This window comes from Rhamphochromis longiceps, linkage group LG8, assembly GCF_057381845.1.
Source record: "Rhamphochromis longiceps isolate RC_006_pf linkage group LG8, R_longiceps_female_GT1.1, whole genome shotgun sequence".
NCBI classification, from domain to species: Eukaryota; Metazoa; Chordata; class Actinopteri; order Cichliformes; family Cichlidae; genus Rhamphochromis; species Rhamphochromis longiceps.
Window position 1 is genome coordinate 27,606,199 of NC_140564.1, and position 17,048 is coordinate 27,623,246.

General features: G+C 39.0%; 1 protein-coding gene across 3 annotated transcripts in view; it reads right to left on the reverse strand.

The window, feature by feature from the left end:
* Window positions 1-17,048, reverse strand: part of ttyh2 (tweety family member 2) — a 75,943-nt gene that overhangs the window by 39,056 nt on the left and 19,839 nt on the right. For all 3 annotated transcript variants that reach the window (XM_085416866.1, XM_085416865.1, XM_085416868.1), the window contains exon 3: window positions 4,824-4,935. In XM_085416866.1, coding sequence (XP_085272992.1) covers window positions 4,824-4,935 — 112 coding nt within the window. The remainder of the gene's footprint in view (window positions 1-4,823; window positions 4,936-17,048) is intronic.

Genomic DNA, 17,048 nt, shown 5'->3' on the forward strand with positions numbered 1-17,048 from the left:
ATAAAATACCAGAAGCTTGGCCGGAAACACTCTTTCCCTACAACCATAATAAATTCACCTGGACAGAATAGGGCTCTATGTGACCTTGAATATGTTCTTTATGTTCCGTTGAGGTTTTTTGACACTTAATATAAGCGAGTTAAACATCAGGTTCTTACACTAGGAGTATTTACAAAAATAACTATAATAAATAAATAATTGTGTTTCAATATTAGCTTGTATAACGAAAAGCTTACCGTTTTGTGTTATTACAGAAGCTTCTAGTGAGAATGGTGTAAAATGGTGTCAGGCCAGCATCCAAACCTTAGTTGAGCTCCGGCCAATTGTTCAGTTACTGACCCAGACACTGACCTAGTCCACTGGATGATTGCTTTCCAAAAGCTCTAATAACATCCTTCACCCGCAGAGTTATTATTGGTGTTTAAACACTCCAAATATGAGATCAGTCCCATTACCACTAAAAGGCATCCAAGCGGGCCAGTTTCCAGAGCTAACATTACTGTTCGAAAGCAATGCTGCTGAAATGCAAGTGTTTTTTTTTTAACTCACTTTCCCAATAGGTTTATTTCGTGGTCTGCCTCAGAGGGAATTGAGTTTGTTAAATTTTTATAACAAACTGAACTAAACTTGTAAAGTAGGGCTGAACGATATATCGCATTTGCGATAATATCGCGACATGATCAAGTGCAATTTTCTAACCGCAAAGGCTGCGATTATACTCTGGACATGTCCAAATTCATGGGCTGCATCCTCCTGAGGCCGCATTTGTAGACCGATTACGTCACAGCGACGCGCCGAAGGCTGTCCAAATTACTACCATATCCCAGAATTCATAGCGCGGCCCAGCCAAACTCCAGTTTCCAACAATGGCGGCCGCTACTAAGTTTTAAAATTACTCATACTAATCTTTCTGGGTCACAAAATAAACTTTTAAAATATTTTCAGGCGAGAAAGTAGTTGTGTAAACATCAAATATCTGCTCGGTTTATCAAGATATCCCATATTTGCAAAAGTGCTTCGACGTTTTCAGAGGCGTCTGCTACCCACCAGCTCGACAGCTAGCCGGGAGCTCGAGGGTTACTGATGCGGCCGAGAACGGCACAACTCCCGGCACATCATTTTCAGATCACCGCGGAGTTTCGCTGCTCGGGTTAAACGTAATATATAAGTCACTTAGACAACCTAAAAATGTTATTGTTGGGCTTTTTTCAGTGTTTTGTTTGTTCGTGAGTAAATCGGTTTGGCTGAGATTAAAGTTATTAGATTAGATAAAATAAAACTTTATTAATCCCCCGGGTGGGTTCCTCCTTGGTTTTCACACAGCTGACTAAACGTCAAACAGAAAACTTATTAAACAGAAGTATGAAACAGTCGAGAATTTACACCAGTGTCTGGTTATATTTTAGATAGCAAGAAGCAGACGGCCGAGTTTATTAAACTCCACCGAGACAGCGGTGACGCTAATCAGAACTAGCCTTCTGATTCTTTAAATTTTAAAGGCGTGTTTGTGTGTGTGTTTATACAATTGCTATTATGTTTGCACTTTATGTGTAATGTTACTGACTGCAGAGATCAGTAAGATGTGTGTATTTTTTATTTATTAGTTTTATTTATTTAATATTATTTTTTAATTGAATGACTGTCTAGTAGTTCACAGATGTCGAAAAACTGAGTGTGGTAAAGCCACTGATTTTTTTTATGTATATTTCTGCAATCTGCACATTGTACTGACTTTCATTTTAATGTTTACACCAGGGTTCCTTGTCAGCACTTTATGCTCAGATGTTTGTAAGCTAAAAATAAACTATTGTGTATGTTCAAATATACTGTTGTGATTGAAGAAGTTAAATAAAAATGTCAGTCATCAATTCATGCATCACCTCATGTCATCATAACAGAGGTCTGTCTTCCAGGAAAGAACAGTTTAAAATTAATGTAATATAGTATTGGCCATACTATATGATGTATTGCTTGTCTTTGTTTAATAATACAGAAGACAAAGACCTTAAAAAATAATCGCATATCGCATCGCAATCGCAATATTGGGGCAAAAAATCGCAATTAGATTATTTTCCATAATCGTTCAGCCCTATTGTAAAGTGTGCATCTTTTTTTATTGTTTTGAGCTTAAGAGTGGAGAGTTGTTCACAGATTCTCACTATGTATGACTAGTGTATATAGTATGTTGCATGGTTGATGTTATGTACTGTAGACCAAAGCACCACTTAGGAAGTCTGCATAAAAATGATTGGTCCTAGCTAACAAGTTGTGTGCATGCAAGGCAGGTAAGCTGTGTGTATCAACTGCAATTGTTATAGTTTCAGCATCACCACCAGTTGTAATTGGCTATGCAGCATTAATTGTTTAATAACCTGTTTGTTATTTAGACGCTGTGGTGCATCCTTCATCTGCGTATTTGGCTCTCTATTTTTTTCCAATTTAAAACCAGAGTAATATTCTATATTCTCGCTATTCCTCCGTATTCATTTGCTCGAGCCACCTTCTTCATCTTTTTCCACGTTTCCGTGTGAGTCTGTGTCCATAACACATCATAAGCATATATTCCAGACCGTTACTAATGAAACTCTCAATAGCAGCAGAGGAAAAAAAGCATCTGATGACAAAGAACCTAACTTTCCTCCTTTTCTCACTTATATTCTGAGCTTACCCCTTTTCTAAACTTTCTAGGAGCTGGGCTAAAAGGCATTTGCGTGGTCAAAAGGGCAGAGAGGCCTTCATTGTCAATGATTTCAATGCCGATTTTAACCCCGACTCTGCCAATCAGACGGGCTTGCACTGCTCCTTGTTCTACCCATCAAAGGGCTTTGTCTCCTGGGCTCATGGTTGATTAGGTGGGGGGAGACTAGGAACTGTGTGTGGCACACTGGGCTCTTTGTCCAACTCAAGAATTAGACTCCTTAAGAGTCTATAGCAGCGTGCAATGAACTCACTCATGCACATGCACACACAGGCATGCACATTCACACACATAAGATGCCCAAATAAAGGCCACTATGTCCAATTAAGTGCTTGCACAAGTTCACACACCCTAGAGGAACATACTGATAAGTGCTCCAATATGCAATATATTATTGATTTCTCTCCACTTATTATTAGGATTCTGATAAACTAATGTGTTTGTCCACTTTCCAAAATTATTGGCAGAGAATCAGAGAACAATAAATAAAATCTAGAAATGCCAAGAGATGCATCTTTGCCTCTTTATTATAGTAATACAAGCTTAATATGCGATTATATTGATCAAATGGAATAAATCAAAAATGCTAACTTGTGTGTTGTACAGTATGGTAGCAACTAATCCCAGATGACCAAATAGAGTAGCCCAAGTGATATCTCAACCTCAGCAGTCACAGAGATCTTACATGCTTCCAGTTTAAAATATTGATGAAGTCCCACAGCTTAGAACCACTCTCCTTTTAAATCTGTGATTATTTTCCCTAATCATCAGCATCAGATGTCCTAACATGCCACAGAACACTGCTGCAGAAAGCGCGCTGCAGGCTCTCTCGAGACGTGTTTATTACCGAGGCCAAGTCGAGTCGCCACGCTGAGTGTCTCACACACCACTACATTAATCTCCATTAATACAAATGGAGACTTAATCCCTACTCTTTGACAGCGAGTTATCCTGGGTCTGCTCCTGCATCGACACTGGTCAAACGCCTGATGAGAACACACAGTGAAGGCTTTAAAACCTCAACAATTAATAGCTACACGATGTTCTATTACTGCTGGCAAATATAACTAGAAGATAACAGTTTTAAGAATGGGTTAAGTGCAGATACCAGTGTTAAAAAGAAGTCTGACAAGTGATGCCAGTACTAATATTATTTTGTTTGTTTGTTTTTGCTATATAGTGTGTATATAGTGTGTTACTATTTAAATTTTATTCCTGCACAGTTAGCGTGGAGCACCTATAATTTTATTCTACATCTACAATGACAATAAAAGGCTGTTCTAGTCTATATTTATGCCCTCTTTAGTGCCAAGAATACACAAAAAATCATTAAAAAAAGTCTTTCCAGTCTGAATCATGCTCACGTTCACACCTATGGGCAATTTAGAATCACCAGTTAATCTAACACCATGCATTTCTTTGGACTGGGGGAGAAGCAATAAAGCAAACTCCACTGAGACAATGCCCCAGACTGGAAGGCTAACCACCACACCACTTTTAAATATCAGTAGATATCAGTGTAAAATTCCACATTTTGGAATTTAGTCTTAGTCTTTACTGGAGTCCTAATCAAGTGTCAAATGATGGCGTTTCTTATGGAAAACTGCATCTGGACAAAATTAAAGAATCCTCAAAAAACACAGTGAACTTAACTGAGCATAAAAGACAGGACGGCTCTGTGTTTGCTGAAGCCACAGAGGCTAGGAGAAGGTGGAGCAGGCAGAGGGAGTGTGTGTCTCTCTCAGAGGACGAGGTTTGTGTGTGGAGAGGCTGTCAATTTGTGTGTAGCCGTAAATAGCTATAAAAAAAACCCATAAAAACATTTAAAGACATACTAAATTGAGTCCTGTGGGCTTTCCTTCTCTTTGGAGCCTGTGTGGTTGTGCGCCTGTGTGTGGGAATACATCACATCCAGCCTTTCCGAAGTCTTCACCCAGAGTTGTTTGAGTCGTGCTTCATTGGTCACTCATTTATAAACCATGCATGTTATGAAATGGCGGGAATTTAATCAAATGCTTTCAATTTATTTTTGCAAACTAATACATGATGTAATCTCATCCGTCCAGAGATATGTGAAGCGTTAATTGTGTGACACTAATATGTTTGTAAATGATGCTTTACATACCAGACTGTCCACTCCACCCAGCGTGTGATTGGCGTTGTACAAGGAGTAGGTCATCTGGTATACACCGTCATTGGTCTCGCTGTTGCCATAGAAACCCACACCCACTGCGACGCTGCAGAGAAAAGATGCATAAAGGCGCAGGTGAACCTTTGATAAAGAAGGAGCAGAATATAAAAGCAGTCTCTTGGATTTTAAATCATCTACATCCAAAGTGCTGCCATTTTCGGTCCTTAAATTAAAAGTTTGCCAGCTTCAAAGCCATTATCACAACCTGGCTGAGATTAAACATTAATGCGAAACGACCCGTAAACAACAATTTTCTGTCTACTTGAAAACATCTTTGCCAACCTGCAGTGGAAATATGCAACTTACAAGGTAGTATAGCATGGCACACTGGAAAAGAGCACAACGTTTTATGAATATTTGATATTAAAAAAAAAAGAATTTGGCTATTATCATAAAGCAGTATCATCAATTTCTGCATCAGGCTTGAGTTTTGGAAAAATTTTAAATGTATGAGGTTAATGAGGCACTTTGGGACAGAAATTTTGTTTTAGCTATTCAGTAATTATTTCCCACTGTAAACAACTGTGAAGCAGTATGAATGGTATTACAGTGCGAAGGCTGAGTTGCTGAGTGTGTCGGTGAATTCAGGGAGTAAAAGCCAGCTCGCCCAAAGGGTCTGATCTAGCTTACAGAATGATTTTAGAAAGGTGTGAAAAATGAAGAAAAGTAGGGTATTGTATTTCTGGAGCTTTTAATGTATTTTACATCAGGAAGCGCTGCTGTTGTTAAGGCGTTAAGAATTGATCTCTCCATCGCTCCATCCATTTGTTAGACTGCTCATTTTATCCTAACCAGTGGTCTGAGTTGTCAGTTTAACAGCCTTGTCACTAACAGACATTAGCTGTCTGTCTCATCACACCGTAGTGTGTCCGATGTGTTATTTTTTGATAAATATCGCCAACTTTTTATGTAAATACAACAAACAGGATGAGGAAAAACTAAGACGCCTTAATGAATAACAATAAATTGCTGATTTATAGAAAATAAATACCTGTAATTTGTGTATGTGGGTGTTTGATGCACATATATCTCACAGCGCAATGAAGCAGCAAATGAAGCAGCAAAAGCTTTTTGGATTTCTGCGTTAATTTTTGTAAACAACACTCTTTGAATCAGAAATTATACAATACAGGCCTCTGGAACGCGTGTGCATAAATTGAAACCACTTTTGCATATTCAGCCATCCAAGGATTTAATTTGTTGAGCTGGAGCATCAGCACAAACAGAATAATAACCGGCGCATTCTAAACACACACACTTAAGTAGTCTCTCTGAGCTCCACTTTTTCCCTAAGTGCCGTCATATTGTGCTGCCATATGATGGGATTTCAAAGTAGCCGCACAGTTGTTAACTACAAGAAGATTTAATGCTGCAACACAATGTCTCACAATATACTCCAAAGACCCTGCACAAGAATCCTCTGCAAAGACAAGGATGTCCAAGTCTTGCACTACAGACACTGAAGGCCGTAGATCAGAGCAGTGAGCAAGTGTTTTATACCCTTTCTTTTCAATAACTACGCAGGACAAAAAAGGAATACAGATCCCGTATATGACCATGATCTGTGAGAAACAGGACATGACAGAGCTTAGTACACCTCCCAAGGGAAACTTTATATACACTGCTTGCACTCAAATACAACAGTGCAACAGTAACTTCAAAGATTATGGGCATCTGAGAAGCTTACATAGTTTCAATTCTCCTTGGATCAGGAGAACTGAACTCAACTGAAAACAAGGATGTAAGAATCTGAAAGTCAACTCTCACATTACAAATTGCACTCATATCTCTCCTCTCCAAAGTGTGATAAAAATAGACACTTTTTTATGCCTTTTTATGCCTGTTTTCTTTTTTTATTCAAGTTCATATTGTCATTGCAATGCTAAAATTACCTGCAGACCACTTTAATAGGTAGACCTGTTCTAATGCTGTCAGGCATACAGAGTAGGTCAGAACGACCTGCTGAAGTTCAAACTGAGCTTCAGAAAGGAGAACAGAAGAAGGACTTCAAACCTTGATGCAGATGTGTTACAGCTGCAGGAGAACACATTGGGTTCACCAGCTCACTAAAACAGCAGAAAATTCTACAGCAGAAAACTTGAAGAACAGTGCCAGGTCTGCTGATTTCCGCTACACCATTGGACACCAGGGTCAGAATTTAGCCTAAACAACATGCAAGCATTGTCACGATCCTGGGTCATTTTGTTGTTTATGGTTTATGTTTAAGTTCATTAGCTTATCTAATTTCATTTCTATTTTGCCTATGTTGCCCTGTTATAGTTCATTGTTTATTAGATTCCACTTGTGTCTTCACCCCTGTGTTTAAGTCTCCCTTGTCCTTCATGTGTGTCAGGTCTGCGTGTGTTATGTTGTCAAGCTCGTGTTGTCATGTTTCCTGTTCTGTTTTGAAGAGGTCTGGTGTCCCACGTTCATTGTGTTTAGTTTCACTTCCCCTGTGGCGTCATTATGTTATTTCTAATCAGCTCCTTTCCCATGCGTTTCCACTTTCCCTGTTCACCTCCCGTGTGATTTAGTCTGTGTGTTTTCATTCATTCCTTGTCAGGTTGTCTGTTGAGTTTTCATCATGTTTCCATGCCTCCATGTTTCCAGGTTCTTCCATGTTCAGGTATTTTTGACACACTTTGGGATCCTTAGTACCAGCTGAGGTTAGTTTAAACAGCTACATGAGCATTGTTACTGTAGCATAGCCATCCCTTTCTGATCACAGTGTACCCATCTTTTGATGGCTGCTTCCAGCAGGATAATGTGCCATGTCACCAGAGATGGGCAGTAATGCGTTACTTGTGACGCGTTACTGTAATCTGATTACTTTTTTCGAGTAACGAGTAAAGTAAGGGATTACTATTGCAAAAACGGTAATTAGATTACCGGTACTTTCCCGTAGGAACGCTGCGTTACTGCGTTACTAAAACCCTGATTTTTTGCAAGAATGTCTCATGACAGTGACGTAAGCGAGTGCGCCGTTAGTGACAACAGCTGTGTGCAGATCAACAATGGATCCTATATCGAGTGTGGAGAGAGTATGAGAGTGCAGCGTTTAAAGTGTGGAAGTACTGACCTTACTTTGAGTTTGATTCCATAAAAAGTGACAAAAACATTAGTGTCCGTTGTGCGTGGGAAGAAAACTTCTTTTTACAGCGGAAAAAAAAAACCCTAAACTTCCAAGCAAGCACGAGTGTGCAACGATGTAATGGGAAACTCACAAAGAAGCTCGCGGATTCTTCAACTGACCGCGGCACACCTGCACCAGGGTAAACCTCCGCCTACCGTAGTCCTGCTTTACAGGTGAAAATAGAGCAACAGGACCGCTGAGTCTTTGACTTTATTTATGTTCTGCTGTGTTTTACTTGCATCTATTTGAAAGAGTGAGTGTAAACACAAAAAATATTTTATTTTATGTGCTGGAATGTGCAGAAAATAGGTTTAAATGTTAAACTAATTTATTCAACTCAGAGAATGTTGCATATAATTAAAATTTTGCTTGATGCATAAAGTTAAAAGATTAAAACTGATAAAACAAGTTAAAAAAAAGAGACTTTTCCATTTGATTACATTTTGTATGATGGATTATGCAGAAAAAGTAGAATTGGGCTGAAAGATCTATCGCTTTATCACCTTTTCAGGTTGTAAATCGTGTTTTTAAAAAGTAACTAAGTAATTAATTACTTTTGAAAATAAGTAATCAGTAAAGTAACGGGATTACTTTTGGGGGGAAGTAATCAGTAATTAGTTACTGATTACTTTTTTCAAGTAACTTGACCAACACTGCATGTCACAAAGCTTAGATCATCTCAAACTGATTTCGTGAACATGTCATTGAGTTCACTGTCCTCAAATGGCCTCCACAGTCACCAGATCTCAATCCAGTGGAGCACTTTAGGAATGTGGTGAAACAGTAAATTTGCATCATGGATAAGCAGCTGACAAATCCGCAGCCACTCTGTGATGTTATCATGTCGTTATGGAGCAAAAACTGATCTAAGCCATGAAGAACTAAGCCAGTTCTCAAAGCAAAAGCGGGTCCAAATCAATACTAACAAGGTGCACCTATAGCGCTCTGCCCACTAATAAATAAATACTGACCATCATTTACTGAACAAGGTTAAATGTTTAGAAGGTCTTTTGTGTGTGATTTTTTTATTGCACACAATAGTAATGCAACACACTGAAGACACTATTTGTAGGTCAGCACTACTTCGCGTGGCAGGTCAGGACTAAAAGAAAACTAAGCAGGACTCAACCTGACTGAGCTTTAGATTAAGGCTGTGGTTCCTACAGACTTATCCCTGATGTTCCGGATAAATTTTAAGCTGAAAACAGAGACTATAAGTCTGCAGCCATCAGCGCTTCCTCTAACATTCACTTGGAATGGCTAAAATCCTGCAGAGCTGTTATGATCGTTGTGGTCGAAGCAAAGTACAGGTGGAGCTAAACAACAGGGGCAATTTTCCTAATTAGTACAGCAGAGATGGCCTCATTAAATGACCCCCTGCAGATAAACATCCCACTTGGCAGGTTACAGACTTACCCTCAGGGAGAGCAGTTAAGAAAGTGGGGACAGGCATTACAGACAAGAATAAAATCATCATTTTAGAGGAAGACAGGAAGCGATATAGACAGTCAGCACAAAAAAAAAAAAGACAAATACAGGTGACGAAAGAAGTCACAAAAGCAAAGAGCAAGACCCTGGGATACAAAAAGCAAGACTGGGCGGGGGCGGGTTGGGTTCCTCACCAAAAATACATAACATCTTATTTGTTCTTTGTATATCTGTGTTTGTGTGCTATTAGCCCCTTTAACAGCACAGATGCAGGGAATGTATTAAAGCAGTCACAGCTTGGAGAAACACAGACTTACTTCTAAAAAAGGCAACTATTTTAGGCAGAATTCAGATTAAAAGAACTGAGAGGACAAATAGAAAGTCTCTTCTTTGCCTTCTCTATGTACTCCCTCGGTCCTGCCAGTTCTCTTAGTGCTGCTACTTGAAATATCCATCGTCTAATTCAAAGAGAAAGAACACCATAGATTTGAGTAGGCATGTACTGAGCAAGAGTCCAAACTGTCACATTGATAAATGAATAAGTACATAACAGACAGTGATGGGAATTAATAATAAAATAAAATAAAATAACCTAAAAAAAAAATTCAGCCTGAAGCAAAAAAAAAAGCTATGCTAAATTGACCCTGACAGGTCTGAATATTGGAAATTTTGCCCCAGAATGGCAGCAATGAATCTCTTGGGATGATAAGTATAGACGGGTGAGCTTATATTTTTTACGCTGCCCTACTGAACCCTCAGCAGGGGAAAATCCCCTTTGATATAAACTACGAAACACAAATAGTTACTTTTCATCTTTTTTTTTAGAGCTACAAAAAGTCCAGCATAGCTCATTTAAGTTCGGAGAAGCAGTAAAAACAAACGTACATGCTGCCAATTACTTGGTTGGTACATTTATATTGCTGATAGATTTTGTGTTACGGCTGCTCGTTCCAAAAGCTTTCCTCGAATGGATTCAGTGGATACACAGACATCCTCTCTCACTTGTGCCCTCTGTTATAATTTCTACTTTGTGACTGTCAAGAGAGATGTTCCACAAAAAGAAATTTAAAAAATGTATATTTAAAATCGACAGGAAAAGAGAATAATTTTTAACGATCTTTTACTTTTTTTATAGGCAGTAGAAGCAAAAAAAAAAAAAAATCCCCTTTATTCAGTTTCTAAAGTCGGACTGATCATTTCAATGGTAACCACTGTCCCTGGAATCCACTGGATTGCTGTGTGCAGTTTGCATGTTCTCATTGTGCCCATGTGAATGCTCTCCATGTACTCTGGCTCTCTACCACAATCCAAAGACAGGCATGTTAAGTCTGTTTGTGTTAGCCGTGTGATAGACTGGCGACCTGTCAGTGTTGCACCCCACGTTTCCATACAGCAACTTAAATGAGCAGCCGTCCAACACCCCAGATCTGGAAATGAACGGGTATCTTCAGTGTTGCTGTGCTTGGGCATGACTGTCAACCTTTGCCTGTTATTCTCTCTTTTATGCAATACGCACTCTTCAACAGCACTTTTGCGGAGCATAGTGAGGCTCAAGATTTTACACATTGTGTGGCTTAAATAGGGTATTTTCTGGAATGGCTGATTTACTTTCTTCTCACATGCCCTGTATTTGTTATTTACATAATGCGTGTTCTCACGAGGTATCACTGAGGAACTGGAGATCCATGCTCTTGCACGGACAGTGGTCACAGTCCATGAATGCCGTGCTTAAATCCAACTGATTGCTCAGGTGCATTTGTTTAAGTGTGCCGGCGTATGGTTCTCCTAACCCTGCCAGTGCACAGCACACAGTGATCAGACAGAATTGAACAGTTTACCTTTTGCATACACCGATAGTTAATAAACTCACCCTCTTTGGCATAATGTGCCTTGTTGGCATTCAAATAACCCCTCTGTAATTCACCTTGCAGTGACTGTGTGGGAATGAACTGTTTGGTTTTTGTAAATCACACCCTTCTTTAATCAAACTGTTCTTCTGGGAAGACTAAAGCAATATCAAATTAATTGAAATTCTTTTTAAAAACCCAAATGCTCATTGTGTGCCAAACTATCACGGTAATATACCTCAAGTAATATTCTAAACTGCAAACTATCATAGTTATAGTAAAAAAAAATCAGTCCAGATGTCCTCAGCATGAGCAGCCTGATCAGTTATGATACACCATAATTACAGAGTTAATGTGCTACACCATGGGCAGGGCTGCAGCTACAGCTGAGTGACATCTGCTCTGGCTTCACCAGTGTTAATTATAACGGACATCACAGCATATCAGACCTAGCCACTGTCAAACATAATTAGAGTGGAGGAAGTCAAGAGAAAAGGGGGAGACCGATCAGGATTATAGAGGGAAGGGAGGCAAAATCAGGGCAAAAAATAGAATTAGGGTGTAGGGAAAGGGTGAAAAGGACGGATGGGATTAATATGAAGCCAGTTTTCAACTTCAGTACAAATCCGGTGTGAAATCCACTAGGCAAACACATCCATGTTCTATTTCATCCAGTAGATGGACAAAATCAAAGTCAGGAATCAGATGAAAGAGAGTCTGTTTCCCACAGGATGTTTCCTCCAACTTCACTGATCTCATATTTTATCCTGTCTTAGCTTACCAAGTCAGGCAACATAAACCTTTTAAGTGCAGTCCTCCCCATTAGAGGGAGCTTTTTTGTTATGGACTGCAAATGATAATGAACTGGTCTGAACAACAATGCAACACACTTTATAATACTTTAAAGTAGCTAACGCTGATGGAGAGCTTAACTTAAAGCTTGTGGTATAATTTACAGCAGCACAGAAGTGTAGACCAGACAGATGGACATGATTTTGTTTAAAGGGTATAAATATAATCAGAGGAGGAAGGACTTAGACTTTATTCCACTATACTCTAAACATGTGTAAAATAAAAGGTCAAACTTTATCACAAAATGCAATAAAATAAAGCACTCTTATATTCACCAAAGTGATTTCTGTCCAAAAGAGAACCCAGTTCACTAGAACAAAAACAAGAATGTAAATTAAACAAGGTTTAAACCAAAGTTCACAATCGAAACTGAGCAAATACAGAGAAGAGTGAAGCAGAAGCAGATGACGGGTGAGAAACTCAGGCTGAGAATTCAGACAAACTGACAACTAGAGGGTGAGACAAGACTATAAATACACAGGAACTAATTGGGAAACAGGACACAAGGGAAACCGATGAGGTTTGGGCTGACACCCAACAAGCCAATAACACACACAGGACGGGTGAACGAACACTGAGCACACAAAGTAAACAACTTAACAAAGAAACAAACAAAAAACACACAGAAAAAAAAGAAGAAGGAGATCTTAAACGATACCAGGTCACATGAACCAAGACTCACTGATCCTGGTTCATTTGTCCTTTGAAGGCTCAAGAATATTTGATTAGAACAGCAAGATTCACTCATAACTGAACCCTGGTCAGTGACAATGAAAGATCCGAGCTTTGTGACATGACATGTTATCAGGGAACCTCTTCTCCATGCCTTGGTTCTAACAAGTGGTTATTTGAGGCACTGTTGCCTTCTTTTTACCTCAGCTAGTCTGGCCATTCTGCTTTGACCTCAGAGAACTGCTACTAGATATTTTTTCTTTTTTAAGGCAATCTCTATAAACCATGGGGATGGCTGTGTGGTGCAATCTTTGTAGATGAGTAGTTTCTTGAATTGTCAGACCAGCCAGTCCGCCGTCAGCAACCATGCCCATTCTGATGCTCGATGTGAACCTTAACAGCCCAAACATGTCTATATGCCTAAATGCCCTGATTTGCAGCGATGTGATTGGTTGATTATATATTGTGTTAATGAGAAGTTGAACAAAATGCACGGGCTTAATAAAGTCACATAACAAAATAGCATCATATTACATATCCTAACCTACAAATACGATCAATGAGTAAGATCTTTATTTATTATTTATCAGGATTCTAATCTAAGCCCGACAACAACAAAAAAAAGTAAAACACCACGATATCTTTTCAAACCGAAACACCCAATTTTCTCTGTCTCTTTTAAAGTTAATAGGTAGGAAGCAGAAAAAAGGTGTGAGAGGACCAGCTGAGCCCAGCTTGACCTCTGCTCAAGAGCTGGCTATCATCAATCAAATTCAGATGATACAGGAGAGGGGCTCTTCCTCTAAGGACTGGCAGGATGCAGCAGCGCTGACTTCAATTTGGTAAAGCAATCTTATTGTTTGTGTCATATCATCGCTCACTGATCTCCATTTCCTTTATGTCACTTTTTCTTTTAATATGGTGTGCATTATTTTTTTCCATCCAGATTGAAGTGATGGGGCTCTAAAATTATGGACTCAGTGTACACTAAAGGACTGAGCTGGTGATTATTTTTATCAGTGCAATGAACACAGCTAGTTTCTTCCATTGGAATAAATTACGCATGGTAAAGTTTCCCTCCATCATCTACTTAATAATCCTGCTCCTGAGTTGGTTTGACCTTACGGATATGTTGCTGTGACAACAAATCCTGCAGATGCTTTTAAGAACTAAGAAATCCAGGATCAAGGCAAATGGTCACCAATTTAATCCAGCTAAAACGTTAATCCACGTATGGCGATCCAGCCCAGGGAAACAAAGGAGACATGGGACAGCAGAAGGGAGGAGAAACAAAAACTTCATTAAATGCAGTATGTCTCCTTGTCCCTGTGGGAGTGGAAGAGTTCCACTCCCTAATCACGCATAATCTGATTTATAAATTAGAGAGCAACACCCTTAAATCAGATAAATGAGTCATTACACTCTAATGCTATTAAGTCTGTTTTAAAACCCTCAACTTCAATTCTACCAAATTGGATTTAATAAAAATGAAGCACAACAGTGCTACATCTAGTTTAAACATATTGCTAATAAGCTTTCTCGCTGTTTTAGCAATTTGGAGAGCTATTGAATTCAAAGATAAGCACAGCTCACCAAAAAACACGATGATAAACTTTGCATATGTCAGATCAACCTATTAATCTGGACTAAAAAATAAAAAGACACAAAAAAAAATACTAATTATACAACAATTAGCCGATGTCGCCCATTTTTTTCAGCGGTTTCTTTATGTCATCAGTAGAAAATGACTTCTGTTCCCATCAAGTGAAACAGTGCTCATTAAAGTTTCTTAAAATATAGAGCGTCTCAAATGAGCAGTACTCTCTACATTAAAAATGTATGATGCAAAAGAGTGAAAATACAGTGGAGAGCACTAACTAGCAGAGGACCAGGACTATAGGAACTCTAGGCTATTCCATCTAATGACATACTGAACATGCCGCTATGTTTTTTTGGCATCGTGACGACAGATTGGCTCATGTTGTCAGATGTTCTTGAGAGCCCTTTAAAACTGACGTCCTAGATACCAGACAAAGTTTCAAACCATGTGTCATGACCTTGGGGCTTCTGGGTTTGTAAGCACCAGATATTTTTTTGTGAATAGGAGGGGAAAAAAATCAATTTTCTGAATCTATTGCTCTTCATACTTCACTGCTTATCGGCTGTGTCCCCTTTATTTGCTGTTCTACCTGTTAAACTTTCTCTCGCACTCAGCACATGAGGGGTTTATATTAACAAAGTTACCATATGAACTGAAGGTGAAAAATTTTCATCACTACCAATAACTTTCTTATATTTTGTATAAAGGTTCACTACATATTTAATCTTTGCACAGTTGTTAAAACAATTGCTAATCTATTTCACTAAATCCACTGTGGGTTTAAGACTTAATAATTTTTTTCCCCACTTGTGCTCCTTTTCAGATTTTACAATGCCACTCACTGACTGTTAATCATTAATCTTAGGGCTGCCCAGTAAGTCATATCATAAGCTTAACCATGATTCTGGCTTCCCACAGTTAAATTAATATGATCAGGCGATAGTGAAAATGAATTCTTCACCGATAAAACACAAGGTAAATCAAGCACTCCCTACTAGGGCTGCCACGATTAGTCGACTAGTCACGATTACGTCGACTATCAAAATCGTCGACGACTGATTTAATAGTCGACGCGTCGTTTGAAGCTTTGTAAGATCACAAAAGACGCAGGAATAAGTAGCAGGATTTAAGAGTGTAATAACGGACTGAAACAGAAGATGGCAGCACTGCATGTACAAGGATGCCAGCTGTCGTTAAACCCCGAAGAAGAAGAAGTTGTGTCCCAGAATTCATAGCGCGGCCCAGCTTAGTTTCCAACAATGGCGGCAGCTAGTTAGTTTTAATATTACTCTTATTATTCTTTCTGGGTCACAAAATAAACGTTTAACATATTTTCAGGCGAGAATGTAGCTGTGTAAACCTCAAATATCTGCTCAGTTTATCAAGACACCGCATATTTTCAAAAGCGCGCCGACGTTTTCGGAGACGTCTGTTACCCACTAGCTCGATAGCGAGCCGGGGGCTAGGCTAACTAGAGCCGTGAGAACACCGGACTCCCGGCAAATCATTTTCAAACCCACCGCAGTCTTTCGCTACTCAGGTTAAACATGATACATAAGTCACTTAGATGCTCGAGAATATACTCCGGTGTCCTGTTATATTTTAGATAGCAAGGAGCAATCTGCAAATTTCATTAAAATTTAATAAACTATCATCTTGTCTTTATTTTTAGTTAGCACATACCTTAAGCACTTAAAGCTGTAAGCTAATGATAGTTATATAAGAGCAGATGCTGCTGGTTCAATAAGCTGTATGTTTTACGTCCAATGGATGAGGATCTGATTAATCGAGTAATCGCAAAAATAATCGGTGACTAGTCGACTATTAAAATAATCGTTTGTGGCAGCCCTACTCCCTACACATGCCAGCTGTTTCTGCACCATGCAGCTTCAAGTTTCCTTGACTATTCTGGGTGACATTGTAACACAGTGACATTACATTTAAAGATATGATATGATAAAATCCAAGTGTCTGGCACAGCAGCAGACACTTGGATTCCCAGAAATGAATCATCATCCTTTCCCTGGAAATAATTCCAATTTAAGGCAAGTGTTAACCAAGAAAAGATCTTAGTCAAAGAGTGCTGTGGAGTTGTGTCTGCTCAACACAACACAACTTAACTTATTCAGCCATCTGAAAACATAACCACAAACTGTAGTTTGTTTGTTTGTTTGTTTGTTTTTGTTTTTCATATCCATCCTTCCATCTCTCCATCTTTTTCCACTTATCCGGGGCCGGGTTGCGGGTGTAGCATCCTAAGCAAGGACGCTCAGACCTCTGTCTCCCCAGCCAGCTTCTCCAGCTTATCCATCCAGCTCATAAAAACACAGTGAAATCACCAACATAGTTCCATTCTGCTCGACCAAAGATGCACATTCTTTGCTACAGAGCTGCTGAGCACATGCAGGTATTACGAGCAGTGAAATACTTTATATTTGTCTTCTGGGAGATGCATTTAGGTAAGCTAAATAAACACTAAATTGTCGGCAAAGATGTTCTAATTAACTGGAACGTAAGAGCAAAATAAGTAGACTGTTTATTGAATTTTGTTTTACATTTTGGGCCACTTTTTATTTTTCTTCTAAGACGTCCACTGAAATTAGGTGAATAAAGAGAACCAATTAAAA